Source organism: Notothenia rossii (assembly GCF_949606895.1).
Source record: "Notothenia rossii genome assembly, chromosome: 5".
Lineage (NCBI taxonomy): Eukaryota > Metazoa > Chordata > Actinopteri > Perciformes > Nototheniidae > Notothenia > Notothenia rossii.
Genome location: NC_136903.1, coordinates 72697962 through 72720659, shown reverse-complemented (window position 1 = coordinate 72720659; position 22698 = coordinate 72697962). Strand labels below are relative to the sequence as shown.

General features: G+C 40.7%; 1 protein-coding gene across 1 annotated transcript in view; it reads left to right on the top strand.

The window, feature by feature from the left end:
- The window catches only part of LOC307039322 (guanine nucleotide-binding protein G(i) subunit alpha-2), a 55040-nt gene that overhangs the window by 18303 nt on the left and 14039 nt on the right, over nucleotides 1-22698 (top strand). The window contains exon 2 of the mRNA XM_079681252.1: nucleotides 20481-20523. Coding sequence (XP_079537378.1) covers nucleotides 20481-20523 — 43 coding nt within the window. The remainder of the gene's footprint in view (nucleotides 1-20480; nucleotides 20524-22698) is intronic.

The following is a 22698-nucleotide window of genomic DNA, read 5'->3' as shown; positions in this document are numbered from 1 at the left end:
TATGGCAGGCTTTGCAAAGCTTTAATGTAAAACGTTGTCGATGATAAAACCTTGATCAAGGAGGATGAAATCTTGACTCGGGAATGTAATAGAATATGTACACAAACCCGTGAAGCTCGGTCTTTGGGCCTCAGCTTGAACTCAAGGGCAACTTCTGCTGCATCTGCTCTGACTTCCTGTCCTAAGACTCAGAGTCAGAGAGAGAAGGGAGTTCAGCATTTCATAGCAAAGAAGTCTTTCTATTTCTTTCTTTTCCTGTAACACCAACTTCCTCTTCAGCTCAAGGATAGTGTACAGGTTAATGTTGATTTTATAGAAACACCTTGCTGTAATGGTAATGCTCATTACAGCCTCACTGTTGGGCTTTGATAGAAAGCTTTGGGCTAAAATGAGCTTTTGATCGAAATGTAATAGATCTAATAGGAAGTGAAAGCAGATCTTGCATTTAGCTTATTACCCCTGTGGAAATGCCTTTGAGCCAGACACAGTGGTCTTTCCATCAGACTGCGGTTGTACTCGGCAGTTTCCAGAACAAAAGAGATGTTCGGTGAATCTTCCTAGGATAAATACCATATAATGTGATAAATATAGGTAACAGCTATAAGCACTCGGCAAAGATACCTTATCTCCACCTTTCCTTTCTGCCATCTACCAGATGAGGCCTGAGGGCCCTGTCGCCAGGCAGCGTTGCTAAGGGAATGAGTTGTTGAGAGTGGACTCTCATTGTAACAGTGGTAATGAATTAAATCAGCTTCTTCTCGTCTCCCCTGGCCTAATGTTTGATTGCTTGAACATGTCTGCTTCAGTGAACTGTTAATGTGTGAAAAGGTCCGGATAGCTTTGGGTTTCAGTTCTCTGGTGGTTACTATGGCGATTATCACTGGAACAGGGTGTGTTTTGAAAGCAAACAGGTCTGTTTTGGCACCATGACGGGCTGGGAGGATGTCACTGGGAGCAGCCGAGGTGACTGTGCCTGCATGACTGTTTTTAAAGGAACACTTCTAATCTGGGTCCTTTTTTTTCATAGTCTCCAACATCAGTTCTGTCTGTTATGATAATGAAGGGGCTGTGACATAAGTTTATGATGTTTTACAAACTTTGCACACTTTAAATACTAATGAACACTGGATATCTTCAAGAGCAGCATTTCCATGTAATCCCACGTCAGAGCAGAAGTACAATTGGACATTAATGTTAAGGCTGGGTTGATCAAAAACTAGTTAATTATCCTAACAGATTAGATGGTGTCTTGCTCTTTCAAGTAAAACATGACCTTCGTTGGACATATTTTATCGTGTGCAGAAACGTTCATCATTATCTCTTTCACAGTTTATTTGTCTGTGATCAAGGATAGCTGCATATGATTGATAGAAGTTCTGTTAGGAGAGCTCATCTGGTAGTTTTTCAATTACCAAGGCCCTGTCTAAACAGGATTTACTTTGCACAGCACTTGTCTGTTTGCCTGGTGTCTGTTTATCTCCCACTTTCTCTCAGCGAGTCTCTCTCGCTCCCTGATTCGGAATCCGGGGACGGGGACGCTGCTTTGGTCAGCTGCAGAGAGAGGAACCTGAAAGGAAGTAGAATAAACAAAAGGAGAGCAAGCCAAACAAAGTTGCAATGAGGCTTTGGTGGACATGCCGGTTCATTGGCAATGTGCGCACACAAAGAGCTCTCTGTGCGAGAGCTGGTGCTCCGTATTCCTGTGGAGTCCTCACTCAGTCACACATCAACGCAGAGAAACTTGACTTACACCTCCCATAATGCTAACTGTTTTTCACCTTGACACTCTCCAAGATGCTTTATGAATAACTTGTATCTCTACTAAGATCTACTCTTAACTGTGAAAGGCAATTCTCATTAAAAGCGTTTTCCAATTTTTCTCCGCATGTGTACAGTTGTCTATATAGCATGTTAGAAAAAGGATGAGTGGACTGCCTTGGTATCTGAGTGGTTACAGGGCCGTTATTGCATTTCATGCTCATCTCCCCGCATTTCTAAAAATGTCTTCTATCAAAATTAGGCAAACTTTCAACAAGAAGAGAAGAAAAGAGTAAGGGATCAGTACCAGCAGTGTTTAAGGTAGGTTGGACGATAGCCTGTAATCTGCTGATTTATTGGGTTATTTGCCGAAATGCATAACTAAATTCCAGCATAGTCATTCATGCAAGTCAAGTAATAATATGAATACTTAGCACACATTTGGATAAAAAAGCAGTGACAGAGAAGGTTTTCTTATTAATGAATTATGTAAAAGAAAACATATCTCTATCAAAATGAAATGTTATTCTAAATGACCCAGCAGTAAGCTTTTCAAATAATGCTTTGCAGCCATCAGCCATCTCTTGTTGCAAAATGACAGTCTAATAACAAATAGTAGGTGATGCTATGTTGATTAAACATGCATTTCTCATATGTAGTCTGTCCATTGTTATTGCACAGTAAAGCATGGCTTAAATGAACCGTGATGAAGCAGAGTGACAGTAACGGCCTGAAAAGGTCAGTTATGGCAGTCATAGAATAGAGAGAATTCATGAGGCTGTAAAGTAGCAAAGTGTACAGGAGGTTGGGCTGACATTGTAAAGCAGTATCTGTAGCACATGAGTATAATAAACGGTGTGTTCAGGAAAGTATATGCAGAGGAAACAGGTTTACAGTCGTAGCACAATGAGAGCTGAAACTAGGTTATTGTGGGTTGGTCTCAAAATGTCAATGAAATAAAAAATGAAACGACATTAGCCCTTCCATAAGGGGTCAATGTGCAGGGTTACGCACCTAGAGTTCTTTTTTTTTAATAAAAAATAAAAAATAAAAAAAAACATTAAAAAAATATTCGCTGAAATTCAAATTCAACACTTAATTCTCCAAGAAATCCTGTAACTAGAAACCTAGCTGACACCAAGGAGCATGCACTTTTTTTTAAATACAAAGCAACACAAATTCATGCACTATTTAAGTTATACAGGACTTTCTGTTACAGTTTCTTTTTTTTTTTATTAACAAGGATTTGGAAGCAAGTCTGATGGAATCATGGAAAACAAGTATCTGTTCGACATTTGAAACTAAAATAATCGCAACCGAACTGTCAGAGAGAATTGGTAGAGGAAAAGTGCAACTGTCTATCAGCTACTGGGTTTGAATGATTGAAAGAGCAGAGCACCTTAACAAATCAGGAGAGACCTGGTTAGGGTCTGTGTAGACGGAGACAACAGATATCCTCCCTGCTGATCGTCTCTCATGGTGTCATGAAGGGTCTTGATAGTGTTCAGCTGACAGGTGATATTCTGCTGACTGGTGACTGAGGATGACTAAAGGTGGTTCTTTTGGGTATGTATTCTCACTAGCTGCAGGTAGGACATCCTCTATAGTTGGTGTGCAGGAAGTTTCATCGAGGCTCACTTAATGACAGTGAAGTAATGTCCTCACATGCATGTTTGGGTTAGTGCACATAGCCCAGAAAATCACCATGGTCTAGACCAGGATGCAACAAACTTGAGCAGTCAGGAGGTGCATTTATTTTAAGAATTAGTACAGCGTTTATTAATAACTAGTCTTATTGTGAAGTAAGTAGACTTGGGTGGATAGACAGATGTTGTTGTTCAGCCCAAATTGGGAAACGGTTGAACTTAGATCTGAGTTAGTTTGACAAATATACTTGAACTAATATGGTATGTTGAAATGAAAACATGTCCATATCAAGGTTTATTCCTGTGCCTGAACAGTGAGTCACTGAGAAAGCTTTTTAGATCATGAACTGAATATCATCTCTTTTAGGATCCAAACTTTTTCATTATTAGAATTTTGAATGAAAACCATCTTGATAAGCTTATTTAATGTTTCACATACTGATATAGTATAGGTATAGGTGCTTGCAGACATCTCGCAACTCATTGGTACGCTCAGGGCTGTTTGCCAACCAGGGATGCTCAGTTTCCTCCTCTCTTTGACCACAGAGTATTCCCATATCTACCAGAGAAACGCATGGAGGGAAGAGAGGAGGAATCACTTTTTTTCAAAGGTCTCGACGAAATGACCAGATCTTTCAGGCACTATAAATTGTGACTAGAAGGCCAACCAGTCAAAACCTAGTATATCAACAGCACTCTACTGTACAACGGAGCTTTAATCATAATGGGCGATCTGTAATAACCACAAATGAAGAAGTTATGTTTACCAGCTACTTTCTAACTTTTCTATTCATCCAGTTCAAATTCAGATTGGTGTGTAGTTGAGAAAATGAACTTCCTTAACATGTTCATGAAGTATTTTTTTCAGTGAAAGGTGTCAGAGAAACAAGTTTCACCTTGTACTGTATGGTGTGAGGGAAATGTGTGTGAACGGTTGAGAAACCTCCCATTTCCCCCCTTCTCTTTTCATTTCCTGTTCTTTTTTTTAGGTTGCTATAGCAACACAGAGATGAAATAAACTTCCTGTCTGTTTCCCCTGGGTAATTGCGGTATCTTTTGGCACTTTTAATTTCCTCTTCAATCTATCGCACACTTCAGATTTGTTGATTTCACAGCATTCATCAGTTCATGTAGATACTTATAAGATAAACAGGACTGTCAGTTTGCTTGATGAGCAAAGGACATTTCAGAATCTTGCTTTTAATGTGGATCCGTCAGGAGTTTTATTAATTAACCTTTCAAGACTTGAAAGAAAAAGCCCAACTTTTTAAAAACCGTTTGAGAGGGATTGCTTTGTAACAGAACTTGCTTCCTCTTGCTATTAGTATCATGCGGCACAGCAGTTGAGGAATATTAGTTTCTTTGTTTAACTAATCTTTAAGTCTTTATCTTCCTAACCAGCTGTAACAATGTTTTTTAAAACTCATATCTCAACACTAAATGCACCAACATACTTTTGTATTTTAATAAATCGTATTAGCCAGCCACAACACACATGGCTTCCTTAAAGGATCTGATTCTTAAAGTTCCCGTATTATACTGTTTTTCATCAATATATTATAGGTCTCAGATATATACAAATATCTATATATCATGTCTCTGAAGTGTTTGTCTGAAATACCAAGCAGATCACCCATTGCAGCATCCCATAATCCCCTCTGTTTCAGCCCTGCTTCAAAAGTGCTGATTCTCTGTCTGTTACTTTAGATGAAAATAAGGAGCCACTCCCCACGCCCCTCTGAGAGATATTTGGTTAAAAAGAACACAATGGTGCTCTAGGACAGGGGTTCCCAAACTTTTCCATGCCAAGGCCCCCCAAAAATCATTAGCTTCTGGCCGGGGACCCCCTTTGCAAACCCACCAACAATGCTACAAAATATGTCACACATCAACTTTAAGAACGTTTTTGTTACTTTTATTCTCTATTCAATACTGTAATTATTACATTTGTTTAGCATGAGAATAATATTAACAATATGTTTTCAACACAGAATAAGATTTGTATGGCAGGGCATCTTTGTTCCACCACAATGTTTTTCTTATTATAGACACTATGTTGCAATACATTTTACCCTACAGAAAATATATTTACATATGCAAGAGTTTTTTTTTTTTGTCTTTCTTGCATTATGTCTTCAAAAGTTTTCAGTCAAAAAAGAAAAAAAATCTATTAAACTGACTTGGTTCTGTAAGTTCAACACTATATTCCCACTGAATAACAAACCTTTCAACAAACTGTTGATGATACAAAAACAGAAAAAAGAAACCAAACCTCTCTTTTGTGTGTGTGTGTGTGTGTGTGTGTGTGTGTGTGTGTGTGTGTGTGTGTGTGTGTGTGTGTGTGTGTGTGTGTGTGTGTGTGTGTGTGTGTGTGTGTGTGTGTGTGTGTGTGTGTGTGTGTGTGTGTGTGTGTGTGTGTGTGTGTGTGTGTGTGTGTGTGTGTGTGTGTGTGTGTGTGTGTGTGTGTGTGTGTGTGTGTGTGTGTGTGTGTGTGTGTGTGTGTGTGTGTGTGTGTGTGTGTGTGTGTGTTGGAAGTGACAGACAGTGATCACACTAGTGGGAGGGATGGGCTTGGTGGCTCCTACACAGTCTGTCAAGCCTGGGCTTAATGTCTGTCAGTGCCATACGCATGTCATTGTCCACATGTAGACATGCTCTATGTTTAGTTTTGAGTACCTTTAAAGTTGAAAAGCCAGACTCACACAAGTAAGTTGTTGCAAAAGGGAGAAGGCATTTCAGTGCTCTGTCAGCCAAGGTGGGATAGTCCTTTCTTACATGTAGCCAGTAGTTAGACAGGGGAAGAGCCTCAAAGTTTAGTTTTAAATCCCCTGAGTTTGTCATCTCAATCAGCTCCTCCTGTGACTTTATGTCCAAACTAGAACCGACACCGGGGGAAAAGGGGTTCCTAACCCAGTTTAAATGTGTGTTTTCAAGGTCAGGGAAATAGTCTTTAAAATATCCTTGGAGGTGCTCCAGGTGGGACTGGATCATTGGAGAGATGGAGCCCAAATCATCACATGACAGCAGCTCCTGGTGAAGTAGTGGGAACATCTCTGTGACTCCCTCCTGGAGCTTGTTTGACAACAGCATAATCTTTTTGGAAAAAGCACGCACTTTGTCTTGCACCTGCAGTATGTACGTGTCACGTCCTTGCATGCTTTGGTTCAGTACATTTAGATGCAGAAAAATGTCTGACATGTATGCAAGTTTGCGGATCCAGGTTGCATCAGTGAACCGCTCTGCCAGCTGATGCTTTTCAGAAGAGAGGAACTCTCCAACCTCCCTCCGCAGCTCATAGACACGGTTCAAAACTGCGCCCCGTGACAGCCAGCGCACGTTTGAGTGAAGCAGCAGCCCCTCAAAACGGGCGCCCATCTCATTACAAAGCAGGGTAAACAGTCTGTGTTTCAAGGGGCGGGCTTTAATAAAATTCACCACTTGTACAACCTCCTGTAGTACCTGATTCAACTCGTTATCCATCCTTTTTGCGACAAGTGCCTCACGGTGGAGCATGCAGTGTGTGGCGACTACATGCGGGGCTTTCTGCTTAATGAGAGCGGTCACTCCACTGATCTTGCCGGTCATTGCCGCGGCTCCGTCCGAACACACCCCCACACAGCGGGCCCAGTTCAATCCGTTAGACTCGATGTAATCGTCCAAAACTTGAAAAATATCTTTCCCAGTGGTTCTTCTTTCAAGTGCTTTACAAAACAGTATTTCCTCGACAAATCTCTCCTGGGAAATAAATTGAATGTACACAAGCAGTTGGGCCTCATTCGATATGTCTGTGCTCTCATCTAGTTGAAGAGCGAAGTACTCGCTGGCTCTCACCTGCTCCAAAAGCTGAGCAGATACGTCCTGCGCCATGTCACCAATCCGTCGGCTGACGGTGTTGTCCGAGAGTGGGACAGCGTCAATTTTTTTAGCAGCATCCTCGCCAAGCAATTCTCGGACAATGTCTTTGGTAGCTGGTAAAAGCAAATCCTCTCCGATTGTGTGAGGTTTTTTTGCACGAGCAATGTGGTATGAAGCTAAAAATGATGCCTTGAGGGCCCGCTCGGGAACGGTAGCTTGCTGTGTGAATGCAGCAGATTGCCTGGCCAAATGCTCCTCTTTACGTCTGAAGAAGTCTGCCGTTTTTTCGGCCTCTGCCGGATGTTTTTGCATCAAGTGACGCTGAAGTTTCGTTTTAAACACTCGTTTGAGAGGGTCTCCAGACAGAGCACACACTTCGGGCAATCATGGCCATTTTTCTGTATGGCTGTAAAGCCATACTTAATGTACGCTGCCTCGTACCTTCTGATTTTAATTGGCCAGGAGTTCTTAGGTTTTTTTGCAGCAGTGTCCTCCACAGCAGGGCTGTTGGTCGGTTCCGTTGACCTGTTCTTTGTCAAAAACCTGTCCATTTTGAGCTAGCTAGCTTGCTCGCTTGAGGAGCAAAGCAGCTTGATAAATGGCGCAAACCGCCAGGTCTAAACATGACGTCATGGCGTCGTGAACGATGTTTTGACTGGTAGGCAATCAGAAAGATGACTATGGCAAATTATATGTTCCATTATTATAAATTATATTTTATAATTATGATTTTTTTTTTAAAATCAGATTTAAAATATTTATTAAAAAATAATTAGAATTTTTTTTTTTTGTCTTTCCTTTTTTTTTCTTATCTTCCCTCCAATTTTCTGAGGCCCCCCTAGCGCCCCCTGGCGGCCCCCCAGGGGGCCGCGGCCCCCACTTTGAAAACCGCTGCTCTAGGAGGAGATTCAGGTGATAAGGTGTGGGGGTGTTACCTTGGTTGGTTATTGGCTAATGGTTACACAACCCAAAAAAATCGTTGATGACATCATAAAGTTGTCAAAATCTGATCAGCTCATTTTCAGACAGGTTTTTATATAAATAGATCAGGACAAAAAGAGAGCAAATATTTGTTCCTGATACTTTCAGAATCTCCTTACACAGAGGATGGCAGCAGTGGATTTTGCATAATAGGCGACCTTTAAGATGTATGAAAGGTGTTGACACAGTGGGTCTAATATGGAAAAATATAACCTCCTATATATAAACATTTGCTCCCTTTCCCTTACTGATTCTTCTTAAAAGCTATGCCATTCCTGTTCAAAATTAGATTTAAGTTCAGCAAATTACACAAAATAAACATAAACAAATAGTTGGGAAAGTATTTAAAAATGGTGTGAGTATATACTTATCCTTAGGATGTTACTAGTTAATGACGTCTAAGCTCAAGAGAAACACCTGGTCACTGCTCCTGGGCTTTGCTTATACTGCCAAATATAATGGGAATGGTAATTGCAAAACTTTAAAATATTTGTATACAGCTGCTGTGTTCATTATTTGGCTTCAAGGTAAGTCTTTAAAGAAAACGAGTAATATCTGAAAGTTAGAATTGGATTCAAAGTGTGTCATTAAAACTTGAGTTAAAATGCTGAGCCGGATGTTTGCCGTGGCGACGTCAGGTGCATCGCTCTGCTCGGGCCTTTCATGTCTGCCGGCTTCAAGGCCAGAACAGCCTCTGATTTTCAGAGAGAAGGCCAGTCGTCTCCGGCAACCTTGGTCGCCTCGCTTGTTCTTTGATCGATGGCCTTTCAGTCTGGAGTAATTATCCCAGAGCAGACTGGGAGTCCATGTCCACAAAAAGTTGCATCAACCAAGACAAATCTGGTCACACGTATAAATGAATGCATTCACACCAAAGGTTTCAAATGTATTTTCCAAAGGTGTATTGCCCTTACTGAAATGCCAATGAATGCTAATTTCAGAATTGTGGATAACAGTGTAATATAAAAGTTTCTCTGCAAGTTTATAGTGTTGTTTCACCTCATATTCTATGCTTTTTTTTATATTGTGCTTCAACATACTAAACATTTTATTATTATTTATTATTTATTGTTCTGTTTCTATTGAAACACAATCTGAATCCTGAAGAAATATAAAAAACAGCTATTTAATTGAACAAAACACATTTTTCACACAGCATTTGTTTACCACTTTTTTTGTTAGGAGGTCTAAAGAAACAAGGAAACAAAACCTGTGGCATTACATTACACTAACTGTCAGAAGGAATACAACATTGTTTAAGAAAAATATTTCTACTTCCGCACTACAAGTCAAAATAGGCCTTTTTTTATTAGATGTTGTAAAAAGAAATGGATAAGATTGCCATTGTGCGCTCCCTGTTTTATTCAGCACATGTAATGTATATGGAAAGTCCACGGTAGCATAGCAATGCCACTTGAATTGAAGCTAGAAACAACTTTTGTTTGGCCTTTTTGCCAACTAATGGTTAATACAGTTCAATTATCAAAACAGTTGTCGATTAACTAATAAGTAATCGACGTATCATTGCAGCTTTACTCTGATTTACCTCCAGGTTTTGACCTTGAATACGGTAATGCATTCAAGGGCGTATAAGAAACTTCTGCTTTTACTGTCTGGCCTTATTTCATGTTTTTCATCAGGATGTCTATACCACGCCTTTTCCTCATCTCATTGCTTAATTGGTGATGCACCGATCCATAATTCATTGAAACCTTTTCCTCCATCCTTCTGTCTATGTGCATAGACAGACATGTGATTGTGGAAGTGCATGTCTAAGTACAAAGGTTAGTGCAGGAGGCTGGTAATGGAAACATGTATAATGCATCAGCAGTGCATTTCCAGTCGCCCATAGCCCATGATGCAACAGACGCCTCCAGTTAGAGACCACCACACTCTTTCACATGTTCGCCTTAATATTGCCAGTAAATAGTGAGAAAGTGAGGAAAAATGTGTCCTGCTGTACTGTACCTAGGGTCAGTATAACAGTGTTTTCATCAACTGGATATTCTAACAATCCTGAGCCTGGTTCATTTATCACCGGGAGGCTGCAGCTGCTGTGGCTGCTAATGAGACTGTTTCTCTGCTTTAAGTAAGACTGCTCAAAGATAATTGTGTAGAGAGGCTCCTCTGTGGGTGTAGTGTGACTGGAGCGGCTTGCTTGTTGACACAAAGTATAATGAATATACATCACTGTAGTCTATTCATCTTCTTTTATACAAACATCCATCGTATTCTGTTTATGTGCATCGAAATCCTAGACATAAAACATAACTGTTGACACACTTTGAATTCAGGTTTGTTTTTCTCAGGGTGTCGCTAAGAGAGGGAGACACTGAATTATGGGGGCCAAGAGCTGGGAAAAGAGTGTGAAATATGCCAGCTATGAAAGATATTCCTCAGAGCTGCTGCTCAGCTGTTTGCAGCGCTGAGTTAGTGGCCTTGATATTATCATGTGTTGACACACGTGTGGTGCGGGGAGCTTGCCGCTCTGGATAACTATAAGGTATTTTATTTTTCTCAATTCTTTATGCCAGATCCAAAGGATTAGCACATTTTTGTCATTTCAACGTGACCAAACATTTTCACATTTATTTAAGTTCTCCCAGAGCAACCTTTTAAAAAGAGATTAACACCAAGTTATAATCTCTTTAGCATTAAATATAGACGTGCAAAGCGCTGAACACACACAAAGAGAAAAAAAAAAAGAGCCAGGAATGTGACGCGAAATAAAGGAAATGAGACAGAACCTTGATGACGTAAAAAGCACAGGAAGTCGTGTTTAGAAACCGTCTAAGGCGTCATTCTGAGCAGTGAACAAAGCTGTGTCCTGCTTTATTCTTCGAAATACACGTCTTAGCCTAATTTTTGTTCAGTACAGCACATTGAATATTTGTATGAGATATTAAATTGATGTCTGACTCTTGTTCTGGACCATGGTGCTGCTTAAGGGGGGGGGCTAAGGAGCCTGCTTCAGATGTTACGCCACATTACAAAAGACTGGGCTACGTACCCGATGCTCTTTCATCCCAGCAAACCGTTCGAAAATCGCCATCAATTATGAATTATTTCCATCTGGCGGGCTGCGATTGCTGCCCCTGGCACTGCAGCGGGGCTGTGAGCTGCTCCTGCTCTCAGCTTCGTCAAATCATTTCACTGCTGCCATTCAGAGTCGATGAAATGAGGCAGGAGAGGAACTTGGGCCAAATGCAAGAAATAAATGAGAGGGGGAGCGACCTCACCTATTTTATTTCTACTTTTATTCGCCATCAGTCAATTTAAAGAGCATACAAATAGACCCAGTCAGATTTGAGCTTCCCTGTTAAGTGAGTGTTTTTCTGAATTTGATTTGTATACACACTTCTACTCCTGGCTGTGGTCAATTTCAGGCTGTCTCCATCATGGGCATTCACAGGCAATGACCTGGCATTTGATTTGGCAGCCTCACTCTCATGTCCCATCAGGGCCTCTGTAGTAGGGCTGCTCAATTAATCGTATTTTATTCGCAATTACGATTTTGGCTTGCCACGATTATGAAAACAACATAATCGAAATAAAACGATTGTTTATTTAATATGATTTCTTTTTTGTTTTTCAGTTGAATTATAATTTAAGTTCAGGGTAATCAACTGTTAAAAACATACTGTTCACATTTTTCTTTTCAATAAATGGAGGTTTTCAAAGTAAATGGGTATTTGTTTTTCAATAATCGTAATATCAATTATTAACCCAAATAATCAAGATTATGATTTTTGCCATAATCGAGCAGCCCTACTCTGCAGACCAACTCTGTCTTCTACTCCTTTCCCTGCACTCTGTTGATCCTCTCTGCTGTCTGCTACGGTGAAATGTTTTGCTGTCCCACTCTTCTCAGTCTCCCATCAGCCTCTTTGCTTTTCTTGACCCCCTATGGCTTTGTCTTACCTCTGTTTTCCAACCTCCAAAGAGCACTTCACCTTCACATAGAACCTCTGAAAGCCGGTGGATTCGAGATATTACCTGCTCTACATCCTATTTTCCATCTGATATGCTTGTGTGTCTGTGTGCTCACTTGCATGCTGCATGTGTAAAAAGGCCTTTAAGGGAGAAACTGTTGCCAGGGGAGTTGAGTATGATGCTTTTTGACGGATAGATCAGTGAAAAGGGCACGATGTGAACGTGCCTTAAAGGGTGAAAACCAACCGTGGGTATGTTTTACTCTGTAAATAAATGTCATGTTTTTCTACTGCTTCTTTGTATAATTAAACCTGAGGACGGCTGTCACTAAGTTACAATGATCTTCACATCATACAGTAAGCTTATCGTTCTATAAAAAACATTACGGGATTTTTGCCATAAAAGCTGAATAACCATAGTAACGAAATGGTATTCTCTTTATTTTTGACCATAAGAAAGTAGAATGGCAGTTAGAGGCTCGTCGTAATGTGTGTCCTGAGGTGTGGAAGTGTAGAGATCACCAGCAGGGATATCCTGCTATCAGCTGCTGTTCCCTTTTTGATCTTCTTCTCTGTTTTTGCTCTCCATATCCAACCGTGGGAGCAAGAAGACGGGACATTTTGTTCCCGATGTCCCAGTAACCTGTTGAAACATCTTACCCCTTACACGTTTAAGATTGACAGAAACCTGAGTACCTGTGAGCCTCATAATTGACTTTTCACACGTTTCAACATGATTGTGATCGATTCAACAACATGCTACATTGTTATTACCCCCTCTTTTATTTGCAGTTCCTCCCTCAGAAGCCCTCAATGTTTCTGTGACAGATGAAGGATGTCTGTGCAGCATCCTTAGCTTAAGAGAAATATGGCTAACCTCTATATGCTTATTTGATAGGCTTATGGCCTGAAATCTGATTTAAGAAACCGTATGATACAGACTGGAACAACATAACATTTGTATCACCTTTGACACTTTTTTGCTTAATTGACTTCACATTGGATTATTAATATTTTATCAATGATTCCCCATCTCTGATTAATATAAAGGCTGTATTTTTGTTTAATCTTTACACCATCTAATTGCTCTGGAGGTGTGTCTTTAATGCGGTCCTCTTCTGATCTGATCACCTTTACAGGAGATTAACCACACACTGCCTAAAGCTCCATTGATTCATTTTAGTCCTTTTTTACAGTCCCACAAGAAATGCCAGACCCCTTTATCTCTCATGCCTCTAATTGGTGATGTTACTAATCAATTGATTATATCAATTATCTGAGCCTTGCTGATGGCCGGGGTTTTCCACACAAAGTAAAACATGTTCTCTGAAACTCACCAATGCAGCTCTTCATCTAACTAACCGCATCGTTATGGCTGCTTTTCCATCAAAGTAAGACGCACAGCTGTAATGGTTATTAATACATTATTGATTGTCTCTGTGGCTGCAGACTTGTTGAGATCATTTGCTGAAATGTCATTTAAATGTGTCTTTCTACACTCTCTTACATCCAGTCAATCTACATAGAAGAAGTAGATCCTCTAGCCTCTGATCCCTCTCCTCTTTGGCAGCAGTTGTCACATTGCTGTCCAGACTTGTTCTCTGCCCGGGGCACGGTAGCCATCTGTCGGAGGAAACCACATGCCTCCGTCCCTGTCTTTCAAACGGACAGATATGCCCGACCGTGTGTGCACATGTTTTTTTTTTGCGTTCTCGAGTGTACACACGTTTATGCAAGCTGCTTCCATTTCCTCCTTGATGGGATCTGAGAATAGGAAGTGGGACATGTGTCTCTCCGAGGGCCTCTGGTCTCCAGTCTGCATGGGCACATTTTTCTCAACTCGTAGCTGAGAAGAACAGGCGGCGTCGGGTCGCCTCACGGCTGGTGTGTAGGCGGCCGAGGACATTGGGAGGATCCCTTTAAGAAATGACGGAAATTGAAATGAATTACATTATAGAATAAATAGAGAGTGAAGCCTTAGGGAGATTGGGAAATGGAGAAGTGATGAGGCAGTGTTTTTGCGTAAGAGACGTGTGTCATTATGGTGAGGCTGAATTGTCTTACTGGATCCCCCTGTAGTGTGAAATTGCCCCCTCAGCGTTTATTATTTTATTTGTCTTTATCCCCTTTTCTCTACGTCTGTTTCCTTCTCCTTACTGCCTTCATTTATTTAGTAACTAATCTTGGCATCATCACCCGCTGCCTCATCACTTTCCCCTGTATGCTTAGTTTAATGTTTAATTGGGAGATTGTGTGAATTCAGGCATCTCATTGTTTCGGTTTTTAAGTCGTAGTGAGTCAGAGGGTGCTGAGATTGAGAAAAGAGAATACGTGAAGTCTGAAATCGGAGAGAAGTCTAACACTGTCTTTATCAGTACACGAAGGAAGCAGGAGAAATAACATTGAAGTGATCTTAAAAGCGTTAGGTCCCATTTCTCTAAGTGCATATTGATTTCAAGCCTCATAACATCCAATATTTGCCTCTAATGTCTCTAGATTCCAGCTTCAAAGCCAGTGCATGTTTGGTATCCATTGGTCAGCCCGTCACTAAAGGGTCAGGTATTGATTTATTCAACAGATTTGCTCTGAAGTGTGGACAGGAAGGACCCGAGGGCCAGACCATTATAGATTTAGTGGACTTCAAAGAAATATCCTTGTGCTCTTTCCAATGTTTTATTCAACTTTCTCTTTGTTTTACCTAGCTTTCTCTAAATTCACAGTGGCAGCATAAGAATCAGTTCAATAATTGTCTCATTAAAGAGTGCAGCATTCATTTTTCACTCACTAAGTCACAACCAACTTCTGCGTAATGTGGTCAAATATCATTAACCCCTACGCAGTTTAGTGCAATGCAGTACCAGTATCGCCCTTTAGTAATACTGACTTTGTGCGACGTTTAATGTTCAATTGGATTATATTTTATCCCAATTATGTGTGGGTTATTACGCCCTTACTCTGTTTAAAGTCTACATTTAAATGAAAAACGCGTCTTTGTACATTATATTGGTGTCTACACGTTCTTCAGTTGAATTTCATTTACATTAAAATGTGTCTTTGATAATACACATGATCATTTGATCTTTCTCTAATCCAAACGCCTTTTCTCACATTGGTCCCAATAATAGATGGGGCTTCGATGGTACATTACTTAAAGTTTTTTATTGCCCTAAACCAATTTCATGAGGAATTCAGGGGTACTTCTGGCACTTTAACAAAATCATGGTGTGTTTAGGATTTCACTCTTACTAAATCTTACTAATCAACTTCATGCTCTAAAGTGTGTGTGTGTGTGTGTGTGTGTGTGTGTGTGTGTGTGTGTGTGTGTGTGTGTGTGTGTGTGTGTGTGTGTGTGTGTGTGTGTGTGTGTGTGTGTGTGTGTGTGTGTGTGTGTGTGTGTGTGTGTGTGTGTGTGTGTGTGTGTGTGTGTGTGTGTGTGTGTGTGTGTGTGTGTGTGTGTGTGTGTGTGTGTGTGTGTGTGTGTGTGTGTGTGTGTGTGTGTGTGTGTGTGTCTTGGCTAAAGCGCTGATTGGTAGGGTCCAGGCCTAAACATCAACAGCGTGCTCTGTTCTGATCTAGCAGGGGTTCACACTGCTGCCTTTGTGTGGTCGCAGGCCCACCAGGATGGGTCACATTTGCACAACACACATGCACATTTATTCACACACAGAGTAAAACACCATAGGAGGCAGACCTTTAAAACAGTTAGCATGTTATGAGGCTGTGGCTGCTGGATGCTGCAAGGATGAAGACATAGGTTGATCATTTACAGCTGTTGATCCTCAGTCTTGACTCAGAACAAAGGTGCTACCTTTCGTTCTCTCCTCCTTTTTATGTTCGCACTTGTCAGTTTATTGCGCTTCACTGAATAACGAAACTAGAGAGATGGTTCAGGCATGCCAGGATTACTCACAGAAGAGCTGTCTGGCACACTTCTTCTTCCTGTCAAGTTTCATCCCTGGTCAGAGTCAATAAAGGCTTTGTCATTTCTTTACTCGGATCCTTTTTCTGCAAAAGAAAACTCAAATTCATGTTTAGGAAATATTTCTGACATTTAAACAGAACAAATTAGTTTAAAGCCTTCAGCACAGCTTTTTGATCTCCAGATAGTGATGATCCTTAGTGCTGATGGCTTCTGCTTATTTTAAAGTTCATGACACCTAAATACCAAATGAAGTCTATCTGTATGATGAAGTATAAGAGGGCATTGGAGAAAGTTCAGCAAACAGTGAATTGAAACACTGCGGCCGTCTGTGTCTATAATACTGTAATCACTGTCAGGACAAGAGAAACAATATATTTATAGCCTTTGAGTGCCTGTTTATGCTCTTCTTTCAATTAGAAACTTGTATTTAATATGCTTTATTGGCATTAACTTAACAAAAATACATCCAGTTCTGTTAAAGCCAGTGCTATTGGAAGGGGCTGCCTCTCCTTGTTGAGACACGACCTATAATCCCTCACAGGACACTGAACCACTTTGTTTTTGGATCAAACACATTACTTTGAGTTGACAAGAGGGATTTTTGGGGGATCTTGTGGTTCTACATTTCGTGATTTCTGGACCTACAGATATGCTGGATAATTATGCAACAGCTGGACCCCTGTTAATCCTGCATGCTCCCTCCCACAGGTTCCCCTGCCACCTATAATGGTGTTTGATCTGTCTGTCTGCCAGTCACTTTATTACTTAAAAATATGTTCCTTTAGACTTGCTGGGAGATAAAAGAAAATTCCCTTCTGCTTTCTCCTAGCACTACATATTTTCATGCTAGCAACCCTTCTTCCCAAACACACGCAGACAGAAGAAATGTTTCTATTTTCTATAACTTTTGCAATCCTATTCAAATAAAATTGCAGACTGAACTGGCAGCACTGTATTTTTCCCCCCTCTGCCTTTTTTTCTTCTAATGTACTACCATGAGTCAAAGACAACCACAACTGGCCGACATGTTGCCCAGTTGCTAGGCAGTGGGCAGTATTTATTTTCCTGCGAGCTGCATTGGTGTGTTTTTCAGTTCATCCCCATGTCAGTTCAGTTTGTTTTTAAAAGCAAAGGTCAGTTAGGTTATATTTAGTACAGGTTGAAGCTTTAGTTTTGAAGTGTTTTTTTAAATGATACTGTTTGTGAGGAAATAACACAGAATCAAAGGGAAGACTTTGTTGGTTTGTTCACACTGTGAGATGTTGGTGTGTTCAAGCAGCTGCAGTCTTGAGCCTCCTCAGTCCAAATGAAGCTATGCTCCTATGCAGCATTAGCCACAGATCAGGCAAAATGTGTTGTGTAATAGTGGCAGTATCAGTGGTATCAGTCTGTCGTCAGGCCGTTGGTTTTTGCCAAAGCTTTTCCCCACAGAACCACCTGCAACATTGCTCATTGCCCCGATCTAGTGACAGCCCAGCCTTTTATCCCTCAGCAATCCCAGCTGGCCTACCAAGTGTGTGAGTTTCATTCAATTCATCTACCAGTGAAACGGAAGTTAGAGCATCTTAAACTTCTGAACTGTGAAATATTCTCCACTCAAATTGAACATTCAAGCAATGTACTGTAACAAGAATGAAATGTGGGCTGATTTAGAATTTAGCATGATTGGTTGGTAATAGCCTACCAATACTATTTTGTTAAACAGGTGCACGATATGAGCTGGGATGTGATTTCAAAACGATTAAAAAGGCATTTTCTTTCCCTTTCCACTAAGGTTATTTAAGAAGATTGTATTCAGTCCTGTAGAAATTCTGCAAACCGTTTTATTCAAGTACAAGTGCATGTTCAGTTGCTGGCAGCCTTTCACTGCCAGCTGGCAGCTGCAATATTCAAGTGAAACAGTGCAGTGCAGGACACCATTTGCCTGCATATATGCATGGGAATTGGGGTCTTTCAAGTACTCATAATATGGATTTCTGTAGCAGCAGTTTCTTGTTCTTTATTAATCCTTTTTTGGGTGGAAAATACTCACTTTATTCTCCAATTTGTTGTTCCTAAAGTAATATATTTTGTTGTTTTTGAGGATTCTGTCATGTGTGTGTGAAACAGAAAGGGTATCTAGCAGTAGATCCAATAAACTAAACCTCTTCCACATGTACAGGCTTGATAACTGGAAATATACTGTGTGTGTGTGTGTGTGTGTGTGTGTGTGTGTGTGTGTGTGTGTGTGTGTGTGTGTGTGTGTGTGTGTGTGTGTGTGTGTGTGTGTGTGTGTGTGTGTGTGTGTGTGTGTGTGTGTGTGTGTGTGTGTGTGTGTGTGTGTGTGTGTGTGTGTGTGTGTGTGTGTGTGTGTGTGTGTGTGTGTGTGTGTGTGTGTGTGTGTGTGTGTGTGTGTGTGTGTGTGTGTGTGTGTTCCTGTACAGTATGTGTGTTCCTGTGTGTGTGTGGCTGAAGAGAAATGCATGGTAGCTTGTCCCTGGTCAGGTCTAGAAAGTGTGTTTTGGTAGTTTTGGCTACAGACTCACATATTATCAACTGTGCCACAGAGGCTGCAAGGTCAAACTCTCCTGTGTTTTGCACAATTATAAAAAAAATAATCATTAATGCTTATCCCTTCGTTGTTGTATGAAGGATACAGTTAACAGCGTTGGTGTGTCGATGCTCAATTGAAGGAGACATTTTGATGGTCTTTTGGCTTGAAACCAATATTGTGGCTTGAATCCAACAAAAGCTTGTCAGTTATGCAACATTTTCAATCTGAATTCTGACAAAAATGACTTGATTAATATGAAAGCACACTTCCCATTTGCATTGAATAAGTCTCCATCATAGTTATTTCCCATTTTCTTCAGCATCGAATATGTTTACAGTTTTTAATTCAAGGTACTCAGTGAGCAAGAGAGCATTCCTTCTGCTCAACAATATGGTCCACAGCCTGTACAGCAGATGGATGAGAGCTTCATCGCAATAACATTTGTAAAATTGCCTGGTGGGAAGACAGGGGACTTTAGAACCAGGAGGTGGATGTATGATGGAGAATGTCACACAGCTTTCAACAGAAAATCCCTTTCACACAGACCACGGAGGCTAACATCCTTTTGGTTTTGATACATTTGGTCAGCCTAGGTTCACTCTAATAAATGTGATGCACACCTTTTAGACAGTTGGATATTTTACTTCAAGGCAAAGTGCACATTCTACAGTCTGAGCTCATATAGTATGGAGCTGTAGGAGCTGACAGCTGTCCGGGAAGCTATCTTAGCCCATTCCTACCCAGAGGCTTTGCTGTGCATGTGCGTGCCGCAATGCCGCATGCTGTGTAGTAGTGTATTTTAAGGGTCATCCCAGAAAGACTTCACCCCAGGCGAGTACGAATGGAGAGTGCACTGACAGGCACCCCTGGGTGTGTATATGTGTGTGTGTAGTGTTGGATTCCTTGTGGCAGATGAGCTCTCTCTGGTCGCTTCAGGCTATTAGAATAAACACAGCAGTGGATAAGAAAAACCCATTTCCTGTCTGTGCCAGACATTTCCATTAAAATGTTCACCACGATAAAGTGACCTGTCTTAATATGGAAAGGAGGGAATATGAAAGGTGGATTGTGTCCCTTTAGAGGTTCAGAGAGGTCGGGATGTTGGATGAATTCAAGCCCTGTGTTTAACCATTTGAGTCAGACTACAGATAGAAGTGAGTTTCAGAGTCCCTGTAGGTCAGGGGTGTCCAATCGTATTTCTACGAGGTCCACACACAGACAAATATACGAAGGGCTTGGCCGCTCACTAGAGGTGAGGTTTGCCTTATCAGTTAAGTTATAAGTTAGCAAAATGGTCAATTATGCTTGATCCTTGAAAAAAACTGCTTAAATCTCAGCTCTCCATACGGTTTAATAAATGTTGTTGGCTGTTCATTCCTTAAAATGTAAGCCTTAGATTGCTTATAATAAGAGGAAATAGGAAGGGTCTATTTCAAACTTGTTATGTAAATAGGTTATTGAGGTTTTTTTTTTATTAACACATGAATACTGTGTAATATATTTGTACATGTATATTTAAGAAGTACACTATAAAACAAGCACAAGGCTCATTTGTGGGCCAGATTTCATTATACTTTTTGAATTTGCTGCGGGCCAATTCAAAATTGCCTGCGGGCCGCATTTGGCCCCCGGGGCATAGTTTGGACACCCCTGCTGTAGGTGTACAGTAAGAGAAAACAGGAGGCAGGTCCAGGATGAAACTGAGTTCTGCTGCTGAAGGCAAGACTGGGATGTGAAGGGAGGGGAGTGAGACGAGGGTCCAGATGTGAGGCGGCCTCGCTGGCTGCCTGTTTACATTTCTCAGCTAACGGGAGTGTATTTTTAACCTCTGCTTGTTTTTGTTCTCTCTGCAGGTGCTGGAGAGTCGGGGAAGAGCACCATTGTGAAGCAGATGAAGTGAGTAACTGCTCATTGTTTTGCTTTTCCTCCCATATTCTCAGACAAATTAATTTATGGTTTAACAGCACAATTACATGCATTTGGCATATTTACACAAAGGTGGATTTACAACACTTATTTAAGGATCAGTATGTTCTGTAAAGCTGTTAGAATAATTAGAGCAGCCTATTCATTTTTGGATGTTAAAGAAAGTGGGAAGAAGAAGTATCACCTTACAACCAAATGTGCTGGCTTCAAATCCAAGCCCTGATACTTTTCTACGTGGCGGTTTGTAGAAGATAATACCATGTTCTCGGTGGCCCACATGTTCCAATGAATCATCTTTTTAATTTCCAGTTTTAAAAAAAACCTGAATAGAAACAAAAATTGAAAATATACAAAAATGTTAATAGGTTTCCCCGACAGCCATCTTCTGAATGATTAAAAGGCACCCTTTGACATCAAAATCCTAAAAGTTGCATAACAAAAGTGGATGTAAGCACTTTGTGTTTTTCATTTGCTGATGGTTTTGTGGTAAAACGGTGTGCTTGATGTGACTCTCATGCGATCCTAGTATACAACTTGATGCACCACGTTCTGACCACATACAGCCTAGGTCAGATAAGACACTTTTTTTGCTGTGATAGTATAAGAGAAAAGATAATGTAATTCGTAATCAAGAATAATCGTCTTGTGTTTCATTGTAATACCCCATGTCAGAGATCAAAGTTGGGTTATTAAAACCAAGCAAAATTGTCAAGTCAGGCAGAAGCGTTTCATTATTGGCATGTAATTGTTGTTTCACTGAACATCAAGAGAAATACCAGAGAAAGTCTGAAGGAAGCAGAATGCATTAGTCCATAAGTGTCTTCCAGTGTAGTTTCTAATAGAAGTAGACACGTCACACACACACACACACACACACACACACACACACACACACACACACACACACACACACACACACACACACACACACACACACACACACACACACACACACACACACACACACACACACACACACACACACACACACACACACACACACACACACACACACACACCAGGTATATCTTCTTCTGCTCTACAGCTCATGCAGGGATGTGCCTCCTTTGATAAATGCAATCTTCTGAATGCTGAAATGGTGAGAGCTGCTTTGGGTTAAGCACAGTTAGCATGGCATTCTTAGTTTAGAGCTAACAGGCTTGAAATAGGCCATTAACCCACATTGCACCATGAATAATTTTTAACCAGCGTCATGGAGGAGAGAAACATTTGTTAGGTAATTAATTAAATCTAGCAGGGAGTCCAGTCACTGCGCAGAATACCGATATCTGTATGTGTTCTGCACTCTCTATACGTGGACCACATCAGGTACCAAGGTACATCTAATTATTCCAGTCTAAATGCTTCCAGTCAGTTTTGCGTATACAATCTAGACGTAGTCTGGTGAAGAACGCCCACCGATGTTGTTGCTGCATTGATTGTTATCTGACAAGGCTTTGGTAAGCATTGGCTAAGGATATCATTTTAGTCGGGTTGTACAAAAGATGATTGACAGTGCTCTATGACACTGAAGCATCAGCATGGACACTTCTTCACCATATTTTCTTCCACTCAATGGACTGTCTGTCAGAATATGGACTAGGGCTGCAGGATATATCGGGTCGTGATGATAATCGCGATATGCGCATGCGCGATATTCACATTGCACGTGCAAATTATTTTAAAAAAATATGTAAAACTTTTTTTTTTTCTTTTTTTTTTTCGGCAAATTAACTCAAACACGTCATGTTACAATTATTTTGCTGCTTGCTACAAAAGGAAAACTTGCGCGGCTCTCATGTCTGGGGTACTTGAGTGAGTGACATGAAGGCTCTGCATGCACAGCAAACCACCAATCACAATCACATCTCCAAATCAAACGGACCCAGTGATTAAAAGGTAAAAACACTGAATAAAGTCGTTTCATGTGTTTCCCCAGGGCAGTTCAGCTCAGCTTGTTGCTCTGATCCAGACGTCCGTGACTAAAATCATCCGGTTAAATACAGTATAGTTTAAAAAAATATAAATTGTATAGCATTAAAGTTCAAGAAAGGGGACAAAAAAAAAAGCCTTTTCTTCAATTCATGTATGTTTTCATATTGCAATATATATCGCAGGGGGAAAACATTTGCATGCTGGTATATA